The sequence below is a fragment of the Grammomys surdaster genome, unplaced genomic scaffold (assembly GCF_004785775.1).
Source record: "Grammomys surdaster isolate TR1022 unplaced genomic scaffold, NIH_TR_1.0 219, whole genome shotgun sequence".
Classification (NCBI taxonomy): Eukaryota; Metazoa; Chordata; class Mammalia; order Rodentia; family Muridae; genus Grammomys; species Grammomys surdaster.
Window position 1 is genome coordinate 1,400,128 of NW_021604664.1, and position 23,211 is coordinate 1,423,338.

A 23,211-nucleotide genomic window follows, 5' to 3' on the forward strand; every position below is an offset into this window, starting at 1 on the left:
AGAAGACAGACTGAACTCTCACTATGCATGATCACAAGGCTATACTCAGGCCAATTCCACTTGCTCAGAGCCACTGAGCCCACTACCCCTTTCGTGGTTATAGCTGATAGTAGGAACTGGGGGTGTGACTCATGAGGACTAGGGGGGTGCTGCTCCTTACAGCTGGCCTTCAGCGAAAAGTGAGTCCTACAGACCATCTGTTTTTTGCATCTTGGGAAAATATTCCAGAAATAGCAGGGACCGTTCAGATCATAGCCAGGGTAACCTGGTAGTGCTAATGAGTAATTTTGCAGCTGGAGTCTCTCCTGCCATTTATGACAAAGTCCAGTCTCCCGACTGCACCCTACCTCAGTGACATACCTAACCACGGAGCCAGTGCAATATCCCTGAGCCTAAGCAACCGAGTAAGAGTCTTGGACATGGTAGAGAAAACATACGAATATACAGATATGAGAAGTATCTACAAAATCAAAAGTAGTCAAGTACAATATACAATAACAACAGTAAGTGCTTCTGCTGCTTATGAACTATGTGAAAATGGGAGATTTCTCATAGAAATGGAAAATATACACGGAGATGATGTCAGTCCAAACAGCCCCAACAGAAAAGACTTCTGTCCCACGGCCCTGATACAACACTGTGAAACTTTCTAGGCTACAACTCCAGGTAGTACCTCAGAACACACACTGTGAACGGCAGACAAGGCAGCTGAGGAACTGAAAACACAATTGCGGTCTGTCTGTCTGTCCCTAGGGGCAGAGGAGGGGCTGAAGGACAGGAGCAATGGAAATCTAGCCCAGCAGAAAAAAGCAAGCCCAACTCTCCCCCACCCACGCACACACCCCGCCACCTCCCCCAGGGTTTACTGAGCACTCCAGCGCTGAGCATCAGGTTAAGAAGGAAGCAGAAGTGTAAGAGCTTGGGGAGCTGATCATACCCTCTAGTTCTCCAGTGAGACCTCCATGCCCATCCTGATTTCAGCCCCTAGAATCTACCAGAAACCTTAGCATGCCCAGCCTAACCATGGGAGCCTGACTTCATTCTCCCAACTATCCTATAGCAAAATGTTGACCACAGACCAGTGAGAAGCAGACAAGGGGAGCGGGGGAGCTGCATACAGCTGCAGCTTTCTGTCCATCCCTAAGGCACAGGAAGCCAACACTCACTCTTTCAAGGAAAAGTGTGCATTCACAGCTTGGTTCCTGAACAATTGTAGTAAACATGAGAAGAGGCTTGTCTTTGCCAGCAGCCAGTATTCTTAGCCTCTGCCTCTCCTGCAGGCCCTCTTACAGGGAAGAGCCCTCTGCGACTACCACTTAAGTGGCTGAGCAAATGAATGGGTGAATGAGCCCTTAAATGGAAAATACCAGAAAGTAAGGGCAGTGTGGGTGTGGTGGTTAATGCTGGTTGTCGGCAGAACAAAGGCAGCCTCTGAGCATCCTCTCTGAGGGAAAGACTAGGTTGGCCTGGGGTGGGAAGACCACGCTAAATGTAGTTGGCACCGTCCAAGGGCCAGGGTCCCAGGCTGAATACAAAGGGAACTGTAAGACGGACCCAGCATTCATCTCTCATGACTGCGGCCCACTGTCTCACACTCCTGCCACGTGCCTTCCCTCCATGTTAGACTATATCTCATCTTAAATTTTAAGCCAGAACAAGCTTTTTCCCCCAAAGTTGCTTTTGTGAGATACAATCACAGAATCAAAAAGGTAACTAACACAATACACAAGTGAGCACACAGGTGAGAGGAGACGGAGGGCACAGGAGGGGTGAAATGAGTCCGAGCATCAGTCAGCGACCAAGTGGGCAGAGGAATGAACAAGCACACAGATGGAGAGCCCCTGATGTCCTGTTTGCCTGCCTTCCTGAATGTGGTCTCTGACAAGGGGGATTTCTGTGACATCACCGTGCAGTGCTCTCTATGGACTATGACATCACTGTGTAATGCTCTCTATGGACTGTGACATCACTATATAGTATTCTCTATGGACTGTGATATCACCATGCAATGCACTCTATGGACCGTGACATCACTGTGCAGTTGTTTGAACATGGCTTCAAACAACTTTGACTTTTGAACCCAAAGCACTCCAGAAGGCCCTTGCTCTCTAGAAACAAATCGCCTTCACTTAAGCAGCACAGTGACAGTTTTCTCCCTCCCCAATTCCTCTGGTTTAAATAAAGCTCCACCCAGTGCCCACCACATGCAATAAGGCCTGGCAACAGACATACACACTGCCTCCTTCCCTGAAAGTGGCAGAGAGGAAAAACTAAGTCCATCAAGGAAAAATTTTAAAACTTACATTACGGCAAGTGAGGTTGCTCAGTTGCTAAAGTATTTTTACTTTACATGTTCCTGGGCTCAGTCCTCAATATTTCAAACAACAGCAGCTGCAGCAGCAACAACAACCCTCCCAAACACACACACACACACACACACACACACACATTCTTTGCTCTCGAAGCCCTCTGAGAATTACACAGGTGTGTCCCCACACTGTCTCTTCACCCTCCCCTACTGGGCCTCCAAGTTCCATCACACGACAAGCCTTGGGAGAAGGCAGGACACTTCTGTGCAAAGAGCCCTGGAAACGTTCCTTAACCCCCAGGCATAGGCACTCTCCTGAGGACCACACTGAGGGTCTCTGCCCCACCGATGCACCAAGGCACGGGGTCAGAAAGGAACATGCTACTGCACAGAGACCAGTGCTACCACACACAAAACTGGGTAAGTCCCTAGGCCTCAGACCAACACCTGAGGGGGACATGCACATGGAACTGTCTAAAATCACCCTGGCCCTGGCTTGAGAACCACAGGAAATGAAAACCAACCCTGAGGAGCACAGAGCACTGGAGCTCACTCACCACGCAGCTGGGTCGTATTCAGCCCAGACTCGAATGAATTCATCTAGGTGGTGAGGCCCTAGGATGGAAGAGTCCCGAGTGAGGTACTCAAAATTGTCCATGATCACAGCAACAAAGAGGTTCAACATCTGCAGAACAAGAAGAAGAAGAGGTGACGCACACTCCACCGTGCCTTTTCTAACCTGCTCTCAAGCCCTGCCTGCAGCTTGCAGAAAGGACCAGCTGGACGGGAGAGGTCATCACTTTTATGTGACCTGCTGGGACTTTCTAGCATCTAGTGTCTTCTCAGTACCACAAAACCCAACTGGTTACTCCTACAAAGACTAAAACACAGAGAAGTATTTCCCCACAAGTACCCTTGTCAGAAGAGAATGGGCTGGACTGTAAACAGTACTTCCCAGCCTCAGCCCCAGATCCTGTAGTGCATTCAATAAATCTCTTTTATTAATCTGAAACAATAAATAGACACAAAAACCAACTGGTCATAGTGGTTTAGACTATTTCTAGGTTCTTAACTTTCTTTGGCTGGCTTATAAATCTTATGTCAACAACACTATTGTACTATTGTTTTGTTAGAATATTGTTTTGTTCTAAGCTGGCCTGGAACTTGCTATCTAACAGAAGATGACCTTGAGTTTCTGATGTTATACCTAAGTGCTGGAATTATTCCGGGCATCAAACTCAGTGTTTGTGAATTAATACCCTAGTGTTTGTGAAGCACCTTGCCACCCCTATAATAGTTTTGAAGTAAATTCTGAAATTGAGATGGTGAATCTGTCATCTTTGTATTTCAAGATTGTTCTGGCTATTTCTTGGCATCTGACCAAGGATTTGAAGACCTGCTTTCCTATCTGCCCATCCTCAAAAGCAGCCACGGGGATTTTTTTTTTTTATATGAAAGCTTTAATTTATTCCCTCACCAAAGACAATCAAAAGGGGTGAAAGGTCAAGATTTTACTGTCTTCATAACAAAATCAGCTTAGAACTGGATCATTTGGCCCTTTCTCTTCTTGTCGCCTCCCAGGTCAAAATGCTTGCACCTCTTACTAGCCAGCATCCTCTGAGATCTGCAGTTGGGCTCGACGCACTCCGGTAGCAGCACGATCTTCTTTGTAGTTTTAGCCTTTTTGCAGAAAATAGGCTTAGTCTGACCACCATAGCCACTCTGTTTCCTGTCATAACGCTGCTTTCCCTGGGCATACAAAGAATCCTTGCCCTTCTTGTACTGGGTCATCTTGTGGGGTTGGTGCTTCCCACATTTCTTGCAGAATGTCCGGCGGGTCTTAGGAACATTCACCATGTTGGCAGGAGCGCTATCAGCTCAGAAAGAGAGCCACTGGGATTTTATGTGGCACATTTATTCTATACATCACGTGCGAACGTACTGTCGTTGTGATAATACTAGTTCCAACTCATGGACATGTGATGTCTTTCTCCACTTAATTAACTTTTATTTCTTTCCATGGATGTCAGCAACTTTCACTTGTTCCTCAAAGTTTCACATTTACAGGGTGACCTGATAGCTCACTACAGCTTAGACTCCAGGCTAGAATGATGATTCTGTTGGCAATGTGCCCACTGCAGAAACATCAAGAGCTGAGTTTGGGATCCCAGTACCCATATAAAGCCCAAACACAGAGGCACACATCTGTAACCCTCACAGCAGTGAAGCCCATGGACCATGCGGCCCAGCCAATCTGGTGAGCTCTAGGTTCAGCAGGAGACTCTGTTTCAAAAATGTAAGCTAGGGAGCAATAGAGGAAGACACCTGACATAGACCTCTGGCTTCCACATGCATGTGCACCCATACATACACATGCACACACCCACAGAAACACATGCATTAACATATACATAAACGGGGAGGGAGCTGGAGAACTGACTCCGCAGTTAAGAGAACCTGCAGCCCTTTCAAAGGCCTGGAGCTGGGTTCACAATGTCCATGTAGGTGGCCTACAGCTGCCTGTGGCTCCAGCTCCAGGGGATGAATGCCCTCTTCTGACATTTTGGAGCACACTTACACACACAGTGACACATACATATGCATAAGTAAAAACAAGTACATCTCTTATTTTTAAGGAAAAACCTCAGACTTCTGGATCCCTTTTCCAGAGATGTGATAAGTCATGTGAGGTGGGAGCCCATAGCCCCTTCTCCTTGTGTATATATGTATACGTGTGTGTATATGTGTATGTATATGTGTATGTGTATGAGTATGCGTATGTATAGTGTGTATACTTGCTCTTGTTCTGTCGTGTGGGCGCTGGACTCTGTGTGTGCATGCGTGCACATATAGGCCAGAGTTTGACATCATGTCTTTCTTTTTCGATTCGCCACCTCATTTTTTTTTTTTTAAACAGGGCCTCTCACTGAACCTGGAGCTCACTGATTCTGCTACACTGACTGGGCCAGGAGCTTCAGAGATCCAATCTATGCTGGGCTCACTCACCAACACAGCTTTCCCATAGGTGCCGAAATACTCAGGTCCTCCTGCTGGAGTGGCAGGCCCTTTCCCTACCCCAAGGGCTTTGCACTTCTAACCAGCACTCAAGTGACTCATGCAACTTATGCCACACACTTCAGTTGCTAGGCTGTGCATCATGGACACAGACAACAGCCCAGGTACACAAACACGTCAGCTCAAGGATAGCTCACTCACATCTCCAGCCCCAGGATCTGTACAGTATTTCTATTCCCTTCCATCCAATTCCTGCAGAACTTTGTATGCCCATCAGAGGGACCTGTACTTATTGCTTAGAAAATTCCAGTGGCTTTCTTTTTTCTTCTTTATCAGCTGTACGGTGAAGGTATAGATCGGTCTTTCCCAATTCCCAAAGCCTTTGAGCACTGTCTCCCCAACAGCCTTCCTACTTACTCTGCAGCATGGTCCCTGACTGTCCAAACAGAAGCCAGAGCCAAGTTATAGCTATCTAGCATGTCACTGCCTGCTCCTGCTCCAAGGTTCCCAAGATTCCACATGCCTAAGAACCAGCCCACTAACCTTTTCCACAATATCCTAAGAGTACCTACTCATTCCCCCAGACACACGGCTTCACTGAACTGCCTTAGACATCAGACAAAGGCTTTAAGCATGGACTGACATAAATGTGGACTGAGTCAAAGTTGGGACCCGTTAAAAGATGACCCGAGACAGGCAGACATGGGCAAAAAGGGACTTACCAGAAAGGAGCAGAGGAAGATGAAGGAGACAAAGTAGAAGTAGGCAAAGTCGCTTCCACATTTACTGGCGTTGGCATTTGGGTCGCACGCCCGGTTGCCCAGACAAGACAGCATGATCTCATGCCAGGCCTCCCCAGTGGCACTCCTGAAAAGGACAGAGCTGTAAGCCCAGAGGGAGCTGTGCAGTGAACCCACAGCTGGCTAGCAGAGCCCTTGGGAGAGCTGGGTAGAGGGAGCCTCCTCTTCTGGGTTTCTGCAGAACCTGGATTACAGGAGATTTCTAGACTGACTGCTAACTAAGGAAGTCCTGGGAAGGATCTAACTGCACTGGGAGCTTCCTCATCCTCTTTGTGTCCAGAAGTGAATCCTTTCCTCTGGAGTCAGTCTATCTGCCACTTGCTACCCTGAGGAGTACTGACTGATGGATCCCATGCTGTTCCCAGCATCCCAGCAGGCCCAGAGTGAAGGTAGCCTATGCACTCCCTTCCCTTCGCCATGATTCTTGCCAGTCATTGCAGAAGCCCAAACTCACAGCCCTTTCCTGTGCCCTGGGGATTCTTTCCCCACTGTGCATCACACCCTCTCCACTCAGTCTACTTTCACATTGGTCATGGCGTCTCAAAACCACGTGCAGCAGCTACTTGAGGATTCTTGGGGACTTTGTTTACAGACATGTGGCCAACGCAGACAATAGAAAGTCTATGTAAGTGTATGTAGCTAGTCCTGGGTAAGAACAGAGACCACTGAGCACTGATATCAGCAGGGGTAAGGAACCTCCTACTGGCATGCTGCCCCACTCATGACAGAAAGTTCAAGAAGAAAAGAAATCTTTGAGAACAAAGGCCTCAAACTGAAGCTGACGTCACAGGTTTGCTTCAAATCTGTGTGGCATGAGGCAGAATATCAATCCATGATGAAATCTGATGAATCTCTCTGCTGAAGCCTAGAGAAATATGACTCTGGAAAGTGAAAGCCTGAGGATGTCTGTTGAAGATTCTCTCTAAGCCACTCAGAGAACCAGGCAGATGTTCACTTCTCTCCATGGAACTGCCATGAGCCCAAGGAGGGGTGCCACAGGACTGTGTGGCACATTTGCACACAGGAACAGATGGGAGTGGAATCTCAGAAGGGAGTCCCAAGGCAGGGTCCGAATTCAGCACACCTCACAAGAGCTCACTTCATGCTTGCTCTGTCTGGAGCCCGGGATGGCCAAACAGAAGACTCCACGAAGGCAGATAGGTACATCACACCTCCCTCCTACCCCACACTCACTCCAGGGCCACAAGAGTGGATAGCTACATCCCTATAACTTGTGAAGATGGGCCTCTTGCTCTGGACCCTGAGTGTCACCTGCTACTTTTCTGAAGGCACCAGGAGTCAGGGCACTGTAGACCCAGTGAGAGCAGTGAGTGAGCGCAAGGGACAGAGCCTGTGCTCACATCATCAGACTGAGTAAGTTGAGTTCCTGTGCCACTGACTAGCTGAAAACACCCTCTCAGGGTCCAGTTTCTCCTTCATCCATTGATGTAGGTGACCAGTATGGTGATTGGGTAGACAGTGTGATACCAGCATGTCAAATGAGACCTTGCCAAGTACCTCAATCCTCCTAGACTGTACCAACCTCTAGACACTTTGTGGGTCTCACTGGGGAGCAGAAACAATGTGGTAGAGGCTGGGTTGGCCCAGGGGCCACTGGAGTCCCTCCTATATATACTTCTTTTCTGTCTATCTGGAGGCCAAGGTAGAGATGTACTGGCTGGTTTTGTGTGTCAGCTTGACACAAGCTGGAGTTACCACAGGGAAAGGAGCCTCCCTTGAGGAAATGCCTCCATGAGATCCAGCTGTAAGACATTTTCTCAATTAGTAATCAAGGTGGGAGTGCCCATTAGGGTGGTACCATCCCTGGGCTGGTAGTCTTGAGTTCTATAAGAAAGCAAGCTGAGCAAGCCAGGGAGAGCAAAGCAGTAAGTAACATCCCTTCGTGGTCTCTGCATCAGTTCCTGCTTCCTGACCTGCTTGAGTTCAAGTCCTGACTTCCTTTGGTGGTGAACAGCAATGTGGAAGTGTAAGCTGAATAAACCCTTTCCTTCCCAACTTGCTTCTTGGTCATGATGTTTGTGCAGGAATAGAAACCCTGACTGAGACAGTAGACAAGAGCCCTTTGGGAAGAATAAATAGAAAGCAAATAATTGCAAAGGCCTACTTGATAGAGACAGCATAGTTTTGGTGTTGGAAGGGAAGTGCTCTGTGCATGACCTAATCCTCTGTCACAGTGAAGAGTGCACATGTTCTTTAGGCTACAAACCAGCACACCTGAACAACAGCATTAAGGCTTGCAGAAATGTCCGGAAGTTGTTGTGTCTGTTGATACTGGTGTCATCATCAAGGGCAATGTTTCCAAAAACCTGAAATGGAGAAAATAACAGTCTACATGCTGAATATTGGGGGCCATGACCAGTAGACTAGGCGAGAGAAAGCGTGCATGCAATATTGTAGGCGGCACAAGGGATAATGTGGTTCACAGCACAGACAACCCTTCAGTGGAGCACACTCGTGTACCACGATTCAGTGTGTCCAGCTGGGATTCTGAAGCTACTCACGGAAGCTAGTCTGAGAACCAGGACAAATGGGGATTGGGCTCTGCTTTGAGTAAGAAAGTTTTGTTCAGGTCACTTGTTAATGCAAAACTGTAAGTATGTTGGTAATGGCTCAGGAAGTGTTCTTTGGAATCTCTGGGACAAAGGGCACAATAGTCTTTTGAGCAATCTGATAGGCTGTTTTCAGGGTGAGAGATGGAGATGAGCCGAGAGTCATGCGGAGTTTAATCCCCAAACTGTAACTGAAAAGTCTATAGACTATCATATTTCCACAAAGATCAGGAAAGCACATGCTACTGACTATCCATAGACAAAAGCAACATAAAACATGCATGTTCATTTTAAGTAGCCCCAGATCGCAGAAAACTTCAATCCAAAATGAGTTTCAGAACTCAGCTAAAGCTCAAGACCTTGGTACCTCCTATCACAAATCAATACCCAACCCTCTCCCATCTACACTGTGAGGAAGTGGCCAAGATTTGCAGCTAAGCTGCTGATTTACATCTTTTGAATGTTCTTTCCCCCACAGAATTAGCACAATGTTCTCTGACAAAATAAAAAAGCTAAGTTATTGTCAAGTTCAATGATCTGTGGGATTCTGCTTACACACTTCGAAGAATTTTGTCAGAAATGTCTGGCCTAAAAAGGATGTTGGCTGCAGACAACACAACGGCCATCAGTCAGATGCCAATCTAAAATAAGCATATGCCTCAGCATCCTAAGCCCTGCTGGACCTCACTTTCAAAAACACCAAAATGCAGCTTCCCAGAGAAATGGGACTGGGCAGAAGGAGTTGCTGAGCCCGCACTGTGCTGCCTCGGTCTTCTCTGCCATCAAGCAGTGCTTCCGAGGGTTAGTTCACTTAGCGTTTGTACCGTGTCTGCTTCACAGTTAACGATAACTTCATTGTATCATGATCACTTAATGACAGTGACCCATACCCTTCACCCAGCGACGGGAGACCTGTGTCCAATCCAGTCTGGGCAGGTGGCACCCACCTGCATGCCGATGATGGCGTAGATGAAGAACAGCATGGCAATGAGGAGGCACACGTAGGGCAGCGCCTGGAGACACATGAGCACGTCAGCTCCAGGGCATCCCTGAGGCAACACACACCTCAGCCTGGTCCAACTCCACCCACTGACCACTGAGTCCTGCCAGCAGCAAGTGGCCTTGTCTGTTTATCTGTGACTCGAGAGCATAAGCCTAGCTCAGAGCTGTATGGGCATTAGCAAAATAACCTGCTACTAACTCACAATGTCTTAGAAAGCTGCATCAGGATAAACAGATGCCAAAGAGGCACATATGAACTGCCCTGACTCAGCCTTCCAGAGGAAGGTTCACTGTGGGTGGAAGAGAGGAAGCATGGTAAAGGATAAGAAAGTGCCCAAAGGGAGTTATCCAGGCCCCATAAGAACCCTGCCTTACCTTAAAGGACTGGACAAATGTCCACAGCAGGATGCGTATGGTGTAGCCCTGGCGAAGCAGCTTGATCAACCGTGCTGCCCGGAAGAGGCGAAGGAAGCTCAAATTGATGAAGTTGTTCTGCAAAATAGAAGCACTGTTTTCAAATCTTTTGAATCTCTCTCAAAAAGTGTAGACAGGCTGTTTCCATCCTACAACCTCTCCTCAAGTCCCTGCGACCCATAAGAAATGTATTAAGAGAATAAAAATAAAGTCATTGCTTTAGTCTAAGCAGCAGCTGGCTGCCAGAAAACCTTCCCAAAGAAAAGAGCATCACTATAAGTCACCTCTCAGGAAGCACATCAGAGAAAAGTCCCTTCATACTAGGGCTGTTCCCCAACAGTAAGGGACATAAAGAAAATCGCCCAAAGTCCCTCCCTTCTGTCAGGTAGTGCTGGAAGATCACCTATGAGTCTCCAATACTGGTAGCCTCTCCTGGAACATTACTCAACTGACCAGATACTCCCCAGAGGGCATTCCTGAAGTGTCCCCTTCCTAAGCTTACCAGCCAATCTTCTTTTCTGGGCTCAATCAGTAAAGGCCTTGCCTGTCTGAGACACTGGCTGGCTTCTCTCAGACCTGTCCAGTTATCAGCAAGCATTCTTATAAAGGGACATGTTCTAGGGAACCCAGGGCACTTGGCATTGCTCCCTCAATGAGGGGTTCAAAACCAAGCATACAAAAAAAAAAAATTAAATCCAAGACTCCAACAATTACCTGACCCTGGGCACCTTGAATTATTGGCAGGCCTTTTCAGGGTTCTGGATCTGGGGAGGTATCCATGCATTGTGATGGGTACCTGTGGAGTCAGGTGTCTTCTGCCTGTTTAGACACCAGGTGCCTACACTATCACCTGAAAGCAACTCCCTGCCAATTGGCATTTGTCAATATGCAAGCAGCTCAGGCTCATACACAATTGTGTTGTCAAGATTCAGTGACAAATAAAAAGGAAAGAGAACAGATGTGCTGAATGAAACTGCAGAGCTGGTCAGTGCATGCAGACAGAGGTAGGGTGAGTCTGAGAAGACGCTCCAGGGCTGCCCATCTTAGCAGAGCACACATTCAGCAGGGCTGGGTTTCATGCTTACTTCCAATGGACATGTCTGCCTTGTCTATTGCTCCCATTCTTGGGGACAGTTATGTGTGATTCTCAACCAGAATAACAGCATTTTCGCACTTTCTATGCAAGTAGTGGGGGTAGACACCTTGAATCAGGTGACTCTGGGCAGGATGTTATAGCCCTCGAAACAATACATAGAAGGGTCTACAGACACAAAGGAGCCCAAACTATGTCCAAATCAGCAAGGGGGCAAATATCACCTCAGGGCATGGCGCTGAAAGATGACCCAGCCTGTCAGATCCTACACTGAAATGAGGACAGAGTCTAATAGATATGGTGGCCAAGAACTACTGTCTACTAACACCAAGAGCCCTTTGAACAAGATGAGCAGACAGAGAGACAAGTACCTGCCCCTCTCCCGGCTTCTACTTTAAAACTATCTGTTCAGCTTGTTCTGAGGGACATGAAATTATAATCATATAATGCTTCCCCACCTCAAAGAAGTCTGTACTAAGGTGCCTGTCACAGAGAAGACTTCCTGAAGATTTGGAGGGAAACAAAGGCTTGCCTACAGTAAAGGGAGGACAGAGACAACAGGGATGGTGAGGAGATCCTAGAAATGTCTGGATGAGCTGGGGGGTATGAATCCAAGACTGAACCACAGTCATCTCTGTGTTAACACAGTTCCACACCTCTCTCCCAGACTTTTCTCCCAGGAGCTCTGTAGTGCTCAGGACCGGACAAGGCAGCAATAGATAGGCAACCCTAGAGTGCCGTGAGACTAGATGGTCATGCCCCAAGCACAGAGCAGTGGGTTAGGTACCACCATGCCAAGCACATGCAGCATGGCAACGAACTACAAGGAGACAGCTGTGCACCCTGTGCTCTCACCTCTGGCTTGCTCATCTCACTGGTAGTGAGCACACATGTCCTGTTCTCCCAAGACCCACGGTTTCTGCTGCACAGGAAGTGACTCCACTAGCAGGACTGTCCTGGTTTCCACTTCAGTAAGCCATAGGTAGTCTCACTGTAAGGATCACTGACCCTGAGGGGACACTAGTCCCTAACACTTTTCCTCAGCCTCCTTGCTCACAACCTAGAGGCACCAGAGGGATCCATAGGGATAACTGGGGTTGGGGGATAAAAGTACACTAAGCATTGTAAGACATTCCCAACAAGGATGGCTGGACTAAGGCCTGTAATCCAGCCCTCCTATGGCCTCTAGTTAGTCAGAAGACAGAGAGAACGTGTTCCTCAATGTCACCTGAGCATAAAGCCCAGGCCTATGGAGACCTGCTGGTCAAACACGAGAGGATAAAATCCTGCAGCTCCAAACCAGCCACTCTCTTTCCTCCATTCTAAAGGGGACATATTTTGAGAGGAGGAGGAGAGAGAAAGAGACAGAAATTAGGTGCTCATGTATGCTATGAAGAGGAAGATAAGAGACAGGAGGTAAAACTGTATGGCCTGGCTGGGGGGCATAAAGAAAAGGTGGGTGTTTCTGCAGGATCATGGTATCTCCTCAAAACTCAAGCTTGGGTAATTCCAGTTATAAGACCCTACCTACATGAAGCATTCAGCCTCTGCACAGAATTAATATCTACCTGTGTGGATGAACTTCCATAGCCTCAAGAGAAGATAAGCTGCTACCAAACTCTGGAAGAGGCCCTTGAGGTCCCCAGGAGCCCGAGCAAGCTATGCTTGTAGGTCTATGCTATGCGAACAGACGTGGATGGGGACCCATGTGTTCTAATACACTAGGGCAGAGCCTCCTCCTATTCAGGCCCTACACAAACTGTGCTGAATCATGGAATCCTAGTCTCCAACCCTCCCTAAACCTCATTGGCTCAGCTCTGACACTCTTAGGAGGTCCTGTCTACAAAGGACGGCTGCTACTGGGGTGTGGTGGTTTGAAGATGTCCCCTGTAGGTCTTGGACATTGGAAAACCTAAACAGCCATGGGATATTTGAACAGCCAGCAGTTAGGGCTGTTTGAGGAGGATGAGGAGGTGTGGCCTTGCTGGAGGAAGTATGTCACTAGGGCTGGCCTTTGAGGTTTCAAAGGGATTGCATCTTTTTGCCTTCATCTTATGGTTTGAAATGTGAGCCCTCAGCAGCTACTCCAGCCCATCCCTGTCTGCCTGCCTGCCCACCCACCTGCCCGCCATCATATTCCCTGCTATTATGGTGATAAACTCCTACCTCTTTGCAATGGTTAAGTCTCAAATACGTTTTTCCTTCTGTAAGTTGCCTTGATCATTTTGTTTTATCATAGCAATAGAAACCAAGATTAATACATGGGGTCTTCACTAGAGGTCACCTTGGCAAGGCTCAATGTTCTCTTTGTGTCAGCGAGATGGGGGCACAGCACAAGAGAGGTAAGTGTGTAACAGAAACCATGGATCCACAAGGTTGAGGATCAAACATATTCTACAAAAACTCAAATTTGACTGAGTTTCAGCAGAAAGGTCTGCCCTAGGTACTGCCAACTACCCCCACCTCCCAAAACCCCATTTCCTCTCCTCAGAAAGATCGAAAGATCATCGCAGAGGTCATGAGAAACTCTTGCTGCTTTAGAAAGTACACAAGGCCAGAGGTGAGTAAGCACAGCGGAATCTTGCTCATGCCTCCGAAGGCAGTAGGCAGAAACCCCGAAACAGGAGGAGCCGAACAAGCAGAGAAAAGACACGTAAGAACTTTAAAGTTGTGAAACCAACCGTTTCCTATATGTGATGTTTTCATGGATGGGTATTTGCATATTATTTACAAATTGGGGTGGTTTGAGCAGCAGGCGCACAACATACAGACGGAGACATGGGTTTTCGCATTGTATGTTGGTTGGATGGCGTGAGTCAGTGAGTCAGCAGGTACGTTAAGGTAAATCAAGAACAAAAAAACAAGAAACAAAAGAGAAGATGAGTCACCAACAGAAGCAGAAACCCGAGCTCTGAATATGTAACTAGAAAATGCAAGCTTTTGTTAAACCATAGAATTCTCTGAAAGTGTATTCATTCAAAGCATGGTTTTGAAATCTATATGTTATGCAGACAATGGGATCCATTTGCATTTTTGTTTGTAATGCAAATCCAAAGATGAGCCACTATTATTATTTCCAGGCAAAGAAATCAATGTCAGTTTTATGACCGCTCAGAGCCCTCTTTTAGGCACCCCTGCAATATCTGCTGGTTTTTAAGTTAGAGAAGGAAACTGACACTCAAATTTTTGCCTAAGGAAAAAAGGGGCACTTGCAAAGAAAATGCATAACATAAAACACACACACACACAAAGACACATGCACGCACACATAGACACACACACGCGCACACACACACACGCACACACACATGCATGAATGAACGCACATGTGTGCACACACACACACACACACACACACAGAATGCTGGTCAACAGTTTTCCTTTCTTCCCATCTCCCCAGGCACAGCCTGAACTCCAAGAGCAAGTAGTCAAAACTCAGCTGAGTTTCCCAACACTTGGCCCCCAACCACAATGCTCCCAGCCTCCTAGCAGCCCTGCTGGGCACTAAGTCTTATGATGCTTCAGACCATACATAATCAGAGGCTGCCAGAGTTAGCCAGACAGCAGCACAGGCACAGAACAGATGGCTATTTTTGCTTCTGCACCACAGGCCTCTCCCTGGAACAAAGCTCTACGCTGGAGTGATGTCAGCCAGTTTCTGTGCCTTGCCTGCACACCTCTTTTTAGGTATTTTCAGTAATCAGCAGTCCAGGTCTCTCTAGGAAAGGAGATGAACCCATGTGGAAACCCCCCAACACTATCCGTATAATTAGAAGTCTGATGCTTGTATCACTTTATCTAGTAAGTAAAGCATCCTGTTTCCAGGGAGGCAGTATACAGATAACAGAAAAGCAGCAAGTTGCCTCCTCAGAAACCACACTGGGACTAATACTTCAGGTGAGATGTCCTGCCTTTCAGATTCTCTAAGACCAAGAACTAAAAAGACAGATTTTGCTTTTCTATTTAAATGCCAGGTTCAGTTTTTCTTCTTGCAGTAATTACATCATTAGCATTGTGAAACCATGAAACATTATCATATATACAAACAAGTGTATTAATCTGAAGAAAAAAATAAATGCCCATGTGTTTGTAGTTCAACCTAAAAACTATCACCATCACTTTGGAATTCTTCCTACTTTTCTTGCTGATATCTAGATGTGGTAGCAATCTTTAATTCTTACAATAACATCTTGTCCTTACAGGTTTACCATAAACTCTTATGATGCGTTCATTTTGTGCTTGCCTACTCTTGGCCTTTGCAATGGTAGCTTGTGCAAACAGTTCGGCTTGTTCAAACATGGCTCTAGCACTGAGTAGCATCCACACCACTGTCTTCTCGGGGTTAACACACCCCGACAGTTTACACACCCCACAGGTGTTACCACAGCTCCTGTGTGAAGGGTTAAACTGAAGACATGCATATTACCTGTAAAGTTTTGTAAACTTTTGGGTTCTGTAAAGTTTTCCAGGTAGGTTATATAGCTGACGACTGTGTGAGTTTTAGATGGTCTATGTCGTCCGTCAACCCTGAGCATTAGAACGTCTAGTGGTTGACAGGCCAGTTGGGATGAAATGGCAGTTCAATGTCCTCAGTTTGTACTTCCCTGATTACAAGTCAGGTTGACTACCTTCTCCTATGCTAATTGGCCATGTATAGTTTTTAATTTGTAAACTGCCCAATTTGTTGTGCTTTTCTTCCTCACAGAACATCCTTGTTTCTTAGAACCTTCTATGACCCACTTCAGTAGCCTTGTAGGCTGGCTCCTGATCATCTATCTCCTTGGTCACTACCGCTGGAATGTTCCAAGACTCAGCTACTCATCCTTCGTTGGCATCACTCAGTCTTCCATATCTAACACTATTTTATGCACTCACTACCACAAAGCTCATGCAATCAGCCTGGTTTTCTTCACTGAACTCCAGGTCTATTTGCCCAACAGCCTCAAGGAAGTCTATCAGGAAATTCAAACCTAATCCACATCATCAACCACACCAACCATGTATCTGTCTTTGCCAGTTCTAGCCATAGGAATCCATTTCCCAAGTGCTTAGACCACACAGCTCATGTCACTTTGCCTCAGCTTTCATGGCCACACCTGGTTTACTCATTGCTCTGTCTTCAAATTATAGCTAGAATTATAGGTTCTCACCCACAGTTCACCCCACAATTCCAAAGCCTGACTCCTAGCAGAAAGTTGTACAGTATACATGTCTCAGAGACCTCAGAGTCTCAGGCCCAGAACCCAGTACAGGACTCACTTCTTTCCTGGGGGGTGGGGGGAGAGGTTCCAGAAGTTGGATATTCCCTGGCCAATCCCCTAGGAACCTTTAGCTAGTAACTAACAGAAGTTGATAAAGATTCCCTCAACTTCCTTGTCGCTTGACGGAACGATAGGTATGGTTCACTCTCGCTGGAACTCTGTATGAAGTAGCTCCTTCAGTAAATGCCTTTTGTGGCTGGCCACTCTTCTCTCTGGCACTTGCTACTTCCCTACTAGTATTCCCAAGTTTAACTTCCAAATGAAAACTTTGCACCAAACTCTTGCCTTAGGCTGTTTCTGGGAGAGCCCAATGGAGACAGCTACTGTGTCCCATTCTCAACAAAGCAGCTTGATGCATGTCTTAATGTCCAGATTATATTATACTCCTGTACAAAACTGCTTACTCCAGATAGAAGCCCAAGTTATGTTTTGACACAAGGCTATATACTCCCTGCTCATGGTAATAGCACTGCCCTCTGCTACCCCAGTACAGTGAACACAAGTTGAACCTGAAGGACCTCCTTTCAATGTTTTTGCTTAACAACTCAATCCCAGGGTTTTAGGGATAAGTTTCTATATTTATTTTATGAGCAGTAAAGTTTAGTGCTATATTTAAGGAAGGAGGGAGAGAGGGGGGGGAGAAGGAGAGAGAGGGAGAGAGTGGTGGGAAGGAGAGAGTGGGGGAGGGAAGAAGGGAGGGAGGAGAGAGAGAGTGGGGGAAGGAAGAGAGGAAGGAGGAGAGGAAGGGGAGAAGGAAAAGGAGAAGGAGAGAAGGAAGGGGAGAGAGGGAAGAGGGGTGTGTGAGGGACACTGACTCTGGCCATCTACCACACCGGTGTCTGAAGTGTCCCAGGTGTTCCCATGGATCACAGCGAGCCACGTCATAGAAGTTGATAAAGATTCCCTCAACTTCCTTGTCGCTTGACAGAATGATAGGTATGGTTCACTCTCGCTGAAGAAGAGAGGACTGATTCTAGGGTCCTAATTCTTTCCACTGATTACCACACTATTCCTGGTCTAATTAATCTGCATGCTCTTCATTATCTGTTTAAGATCAATCCCCAGTACTGATAGGGACAGATCATGCCAGGTTACACAGCCACACCTGCTCATCCTCCTAAGGGCTTCTGTACTTTATTGTACATTCTAAACCAGTGTGACGATTTTTGAAACAAATAAACAAAGAACACTGATATTTTTACTGTTTTGACTAAACCTGCTCTTAGTTTGGGGGAAATCAATAGCTATGATACCAATTAGCATTATACATAGCTCCATTTATGTAAGTGGTCTAAATTACCTTTCACTATCACTTAGTGATTTTAAATGTAAAGATTATGGTTTATAAAGGTCATGGCCAAGATGATTGTTCTTGCAATGAAATGTAACTGACAAATGTTATTATGGAGTAACTGTACATTTAGCAATCTTGCTAAACAACTAATTAGATTATTCTCGGATCTGTCCATAGATAATAATATCATCTGTGCATAATCACAGTTTTGCTTATCCTTTGTCTAATCCTTATATATTTTATTATTTTTCTTGTCTTATTCTTTCAGTAAGTACTGCATGTCTAGCAAGTGTTAAGCACTATTCTAGGGACTAGGAACACTGTAGGTTCCATGTTCCTGAGCTGACATTCAGCCACTGAAGGGACGACCACCGAAGCTGGGTGCTGGAGAGAAATACCTTAGCATTGTCTCTCTCTGATCCTAAAGGGTTTTCTTCCCAGACTTCACTATTGTGTTAGGTTTGCATAGGATCCCCCTCTGGGTCTATTTTTAGTTTTCACAGTTAACCAATCAGAACAGGCCTTTCAATTGTTTACTTTTCTCCCCACACCCCCAGGTTAGATTTGCATGTAAGAAGCCATCAACGATCTGTGACTTAATGTAGCTCTAACGGTACAGAGGCTGGCAATAGATTTTTGAAAGTGTCTCTGAGTATCCATGGCCCTGCTAACGTGTTCAAATGCATTTCTCTTAGCATGGGGCTCCTGAATGAAAGTATCCTGAGGTATGAATAGATAATTTCTCTAAAAGAGAGTTTTCCCTTCTTTTTTATTATTTATTCTTTGATAGTTTAATACAGATGTATAAAGAATTTCAGTCATTTTTAACCCCTTTCTTTCTCTCCTCCCCTATCCTTAGTGTCTCTCCTACTCCCAGGTCTTTTTTGTGTGTATGATCTGCTAAATTTGATTAGGGGTGCTTAAATAAGCACAGATAAAAAGTTATTTAGTAGAACATGGGATACTTTGCAATGGCTACATCACTAAAGAAAATGGCACCTTTCCCAGCAACATTTACGTACCAATAGTCCCTCAGGGAAGGGTAGGGCCTCATGAGTGTCTCTCTGATCTCTGATGAAATGTTTAACACTTCAGTGTTGTGCCCAGGGGTAACCACATTGGACAGGGTTTCGTGTGTCTGAGTGTTCATGTGTGTATGGGTTTGCAGGTGTATATTTGCATATTCATGTGAAGGCCAAAGGTTAACCTTTAGGTCTCAGTCTCATTACTTTGTTGGGTTGTTTTTTGTGTGTTTGTTTGTTTGTTTGTTTGTTTGTTTCAGATAAGGTCAACATCAAACTGACCAGAACCCATAGAATATCATCCCAGAGCAAGCAAAGGAAATACACAGAAGACAGTGGCCCAAAGATGATCTACTGGGGAACCAAATACATCACCCAGAAGAAAGAAAAGGAAAGAAGGAAGGGGAAAGAAGGAAAGAAGGAAAGAAAGAAAACAAAACAGTGAGACAGCAGCCGCAGCACTGGACATGTACTTTATGGAGATGGATGCTCAACACCAAGTTCACCAGTGACCCATGGAGAGTCCTGGAGCTCTCGGCAGCTCTTCAGGGACACAGAGCTGACTCTGTGTTCATCTTCTCTTAACTTTGGGATCAACATAGGCCCCATTCCAAAGCTGTGGAAATTCCACAAAGAATAGCTAAAGCTACGGCAGTCACATGATTGAAAAGGGGCTTTCTCGTGCCAAAAGACCAGTATTGCCATGCACAGATTTCCCATATCGGTCAATGTGGCTGACCCTAACTACTGTGAAAGGCAGAGCTGCAGCTACAAGATGGACAAGAGAAAAGTCCACTGGGACTTGGAGCTCCCAAGGCTGTTCCAGATGCCACGGCCGGTCTTAAACCGTGACTGGATTACCAGCCTAACAAGAGGTAGACAAGGAAACAGCAAACAGGAGCTGTCCAGGGTAAGGATGTAGACGGCCTCATCGGGACAGAAAGTAGAGCAGTAGAGGCATAGCCATTTGTCTGGGACTCTAGAAATGAGTGAAGAGACACAGCTATGACTTAAGGTCAGCCTGAACTAACACACCAGAGCTCCATTCTGTCTCTCAAGGACCCAGAAGGTAACCTCTGAAGATGCACTACACATCCAATGTGAGCTCTGAGCAGAGTAGGGCCAAGTAAGAGCCTGCACTCCACTGTGCTCCTGTGACAGTAGCACCAGTGGTGTCCCTTAGCTCAACAACAACAAATGCAACCAGAGGCCACTTCACCTCCACACATGCACTCAGGACAGCCAGGGGCTGCAGACTGGCCCCTGGTACAGGCCTTTGTCTCATACAGTGCAGGGGTGGCATCCCACCATTTCCATTCACTGCAGAAACCCCTCTGATCTCAAAGGTGCCTGAGGATGACTCAAGCCCTCCCTTCCTACTTGGCTCAAAATAGCATTTCTTATCCTTCTCCTGCCATAGCTGTTCCCTAGTCCTTACCTACATTGTCTGATTAAGAAGAAACTTTTATATGAATATCCATTTCAGTAGCTGCTCCTAGAGATGAGCTTTTTTTTTTTATGTTTCCAATTTAATATGTTATACTGAAAAGTGGTGCTATATGATTCCAACTCTGAAATCTGTTGAGTTTAATGTCCCGATATAGAACAAGTTTTAAATATTATCCATATGTATTTTTGGTTTTAGTTTTTTGTTTTGTTTGGTGGTTGTTGGGTTTTTTGAGACAGGGTTTTTCTGTGTAGTTCTTGCTGTCCTGAAACTCACTCTGTAGAACAGCCTGGCCTTGAACTCAGAGATCTGCCTGCCTCTGCCTCCCAAGTGTTAGGATTAAAGGCGTGTGCCACCACCGCCCGGGTTATCATATGTTTAATGGAAGGATCTCTAAACAGAAAAGTAGAGACTTGATAATACAAGTTCTTGCTGGGTTTGGCTTACACACTCTTGATGCCAACTTGTTAAATACATACAACACACTCGTGCGCACACACACAGGCATGCACACAAGCACGCACACAGACACGCACACACAAATGCACACGTACATCTTAGATTCCTATGTTCTTGGTCAGCTGTTACCAAGGAGCTCCAGAAGATTCTTAAGCTACCAACTTGAAACCTCTGAGAATCACTTTTAAAAATATTTATTTATTTTATGTGTATGAATGCTTTGTCTGCATGTATGGCTGTATGCCACTTGCATATCTTGTGTCCAAGGAAATAAGAAGAGGTTGTCAGATCCCCTGCATTTGGGATTACAAATGGTTGTGAGCCTCCAAGTCGGTACTGGGAATTGAACCCAGGTTCTTTCCAACAGCAGTCAGTGCTCTAACTGCTGAACCATCTCTCCAACCCCAAAACTACATTCTTATCCAAGAAGACCAAGTACTGACCCAGCACCCAACTGACCCAGCACCCAGTCCTCCAGCTCCATCTCTGGGGACCAGCAGTAACAGCAACTCAAGGGGCTCATGATAAGGCAGCTACAGTGGGACCTGGGGAAACACTCAGAGGACAATCCTCTAGGAGGAAGCCACTTCGGACCCTGCATGGGGGACAGGAAATGCTACTTACCGCAATCTCTGTTACTAAAATATCAGTAATACTTCCCAAAACGGTGACAAAGTCAAAGACATTCCAGGCATCTCTGAAGTAGTTCTAGAGAAAAAGAGGGCAGTCAGTGCTATGGCAAAGGCTTACCCAGGCAAGGAGCTAAGGGCAGTGGTCAAGGGTGATGGATGCTTAACATAAGGCCAATGACAAGCAGATGTCACAGCAGGCATGCAAATTCTTCCAGACTGGGTAAAGGCATAACTGAGGGCTACAGGTCCAGAAAGGAGAATCTCAGGCTTGCAAGCCTCCCAGTTCAGGACAGGGCAAGATTCAAGCAATCGAGCCCAAAGAAGCTCTTCCTGGGGACTCTCACAGTATCACAAGTGCTACAAAGGCCATTCAAAAGTGGGGAAGGATGCCAGAATGCAGCTCATCAAAAAACAAAGAGCAAGGTGAGGCACATACCAATACCCCAAAGGCGATGATCTTCAGTATGCATTCCATAGAGAACATGGACGTGAAGACGATGTTCAGGCACTTCAGCATCAGCTCGTACTCATAGGGTGCATCATAGAACTGCCCAGAGAGACAAGGGCTGAAGGCTGCAGACCCACTAGCCCCAGTACCCAACTGGAAGCAATGTAATTTGCTGACCACACAATGGGTAGAGAAATATCCACATCTGCATATCCATATCTGGGCCACCTCCTCCTTGCTCTTTCCAGGTCTTCTATAACTCACTGCCTCAGCTACAAATCAGAGAGAATGGCTCGCATAGGCAACATGTGCCAGCAAGAAGACGACCTACCTCTGGGCCTCGAAATAAGACCCATACCCAAGTTTTACAGCAGTCTCCTTCCAATTCAAACATTCCCTCTAGATAGATTTCCTATGTCCGGGAAAGCTGAAATTTGCAAGATCCATAAGGGTACCTCCCCAGGGATTACAGAAACAGCAAACAAGTCCTTGAGGAAGGGCTCTGACCAGTTTGGTTAGAGAGGAGATTCTCAGATATGTTGAGCTGCCGGCAAGCTGTGCAGAGCTCTTCAGTTACAGCTTTTTGGAGTCATCACCTATGTTGAGGTAAGTTTTTTGGTGATACAGCCACACATGCTCTGTCCCTGTTTCTGCAAGGAACCCCTCACTCATAATCCTATAGGTAACCCCAATAAAAATTTATTGGTTTATTGGTTCACTTAGTTGGACTTTGGTAGAAATATTACTTGGTTTGTTATGGGTTCCCTATCTGGAGTTAATAGGAGGGTGGGGAGGAGGGGGGGGGAGAGAGAGAGAGAGAGAGAGAGAGAGAGAGAGAGAGAGAGAGAGAATGTGTGTGTGTGTGTGTGTGTGTGTGTGTGTGTATCTGAATGTATGTGTGTAACAGTGTGTGTGTCTGTGTATATCTGCATGTGTCTATGTGTGTAAATGTGTCCGTGTATTATCTGCATGGTATGTGTGTGTGTGTGTGTGTGTGTGTGTGTGTGTGTGTCAGTGTGTGAGCATGGCTCCTCAGAAAAACTCTCACACACAACAACCCCTAGCAAGTACATGGTGGGCCTCACATACCTTCATCATCAGCACCACTGTGTTGAGGGCTATCATGGCCATGATGAAGTACTCAAAGGGTGGAGAGACCACAAATGTCCACGTCTTATACTGGAACGACTGCTTGTTTTGAGGCATATACCGTGTCAGGGGCTTGGCGCTGATGGCAAAGTCAATGCAAGCCCTCTGTAGGGAGAAAAGGGAGCCATAAACTCAAAACATTACCCACTATAACTGGAACTTTCTCATCATGCCCTTTCAGGGAGCCCAGAGAAGAGAAGGCAGTAGAGGCAGCTAAGATCCCTCCAAATAGACCCAACTGATCTGCAGTCTCTATTTGCAGAAAAAAGAGGTCCTGCCTATGCCAGCCACAAGCTG

At 46.2% G+C, this 23,211-nt stretch overlaps 2 protein-coding genes across 4 annotated transcripts in view; both read right to left on the reverse strand.

The window, feature by feature from the left end:
* Cacna1b (calcium voltage-gated channel subunit alpha1 B) overlaps positions 1–23,211 on the reverse strand; it is a 164,839-nt gene that overhangs the window by 22,403 nt on the left and 119,225 nt on the right. For 2 of the 3 annotated variants that reach the window (XM_028772872.1, XM_028772871.1), the window contains exons 30-38: positions 22,855–23,019; positions 21,754–21,864; positions 21,310–21,393; positions 13,884–13,889; positions 10,071–10,187; positions 9,641–9,706; positions 8,359–8,450; positions 6,046–6,190; positions 2,866–2,993 (exon numbers count right to left, since the gene is read on the reverse strand). In XM_028772872.1, the coding sequence (XP_028628705.1) occupies positions 2,866–2,993; positions 6,046–6,190; positions 8,359–8,450; positions 9,641–9,706; positions 10,071–10,187; positions 13,884–13,889; positions 21,310–21,393; positions 21,754–21,864; positions 22,855–23,019 (914 nt within the window). The remainder of the gene's footprint in view (positions 1–2,865; positions 2,994–6,045; positions 6,191–8,358; positions 8,451–9,640; positions 9,707–10,070; positions 10,188–13,883; positions 13,890–21,309; positions 21,394–21,753; positions 21,865–22,854; positions 23,020–23,211) is intronic. The other variant, XM_028772870.1, reaches the window with a different exon arrangement.
* Positions 3,845–4,165, reverse strand: LOC114625563 (60S ribosomal protein L36a-like). Its single transcript, XM_028772873.1, has one exon. The coding sequence runs from the start codon at positions 4,163–4,165 to the stop codon at positions 3,845–3,847; it is 321 nt and encodes a 106-aa protein (XP_028628706.1).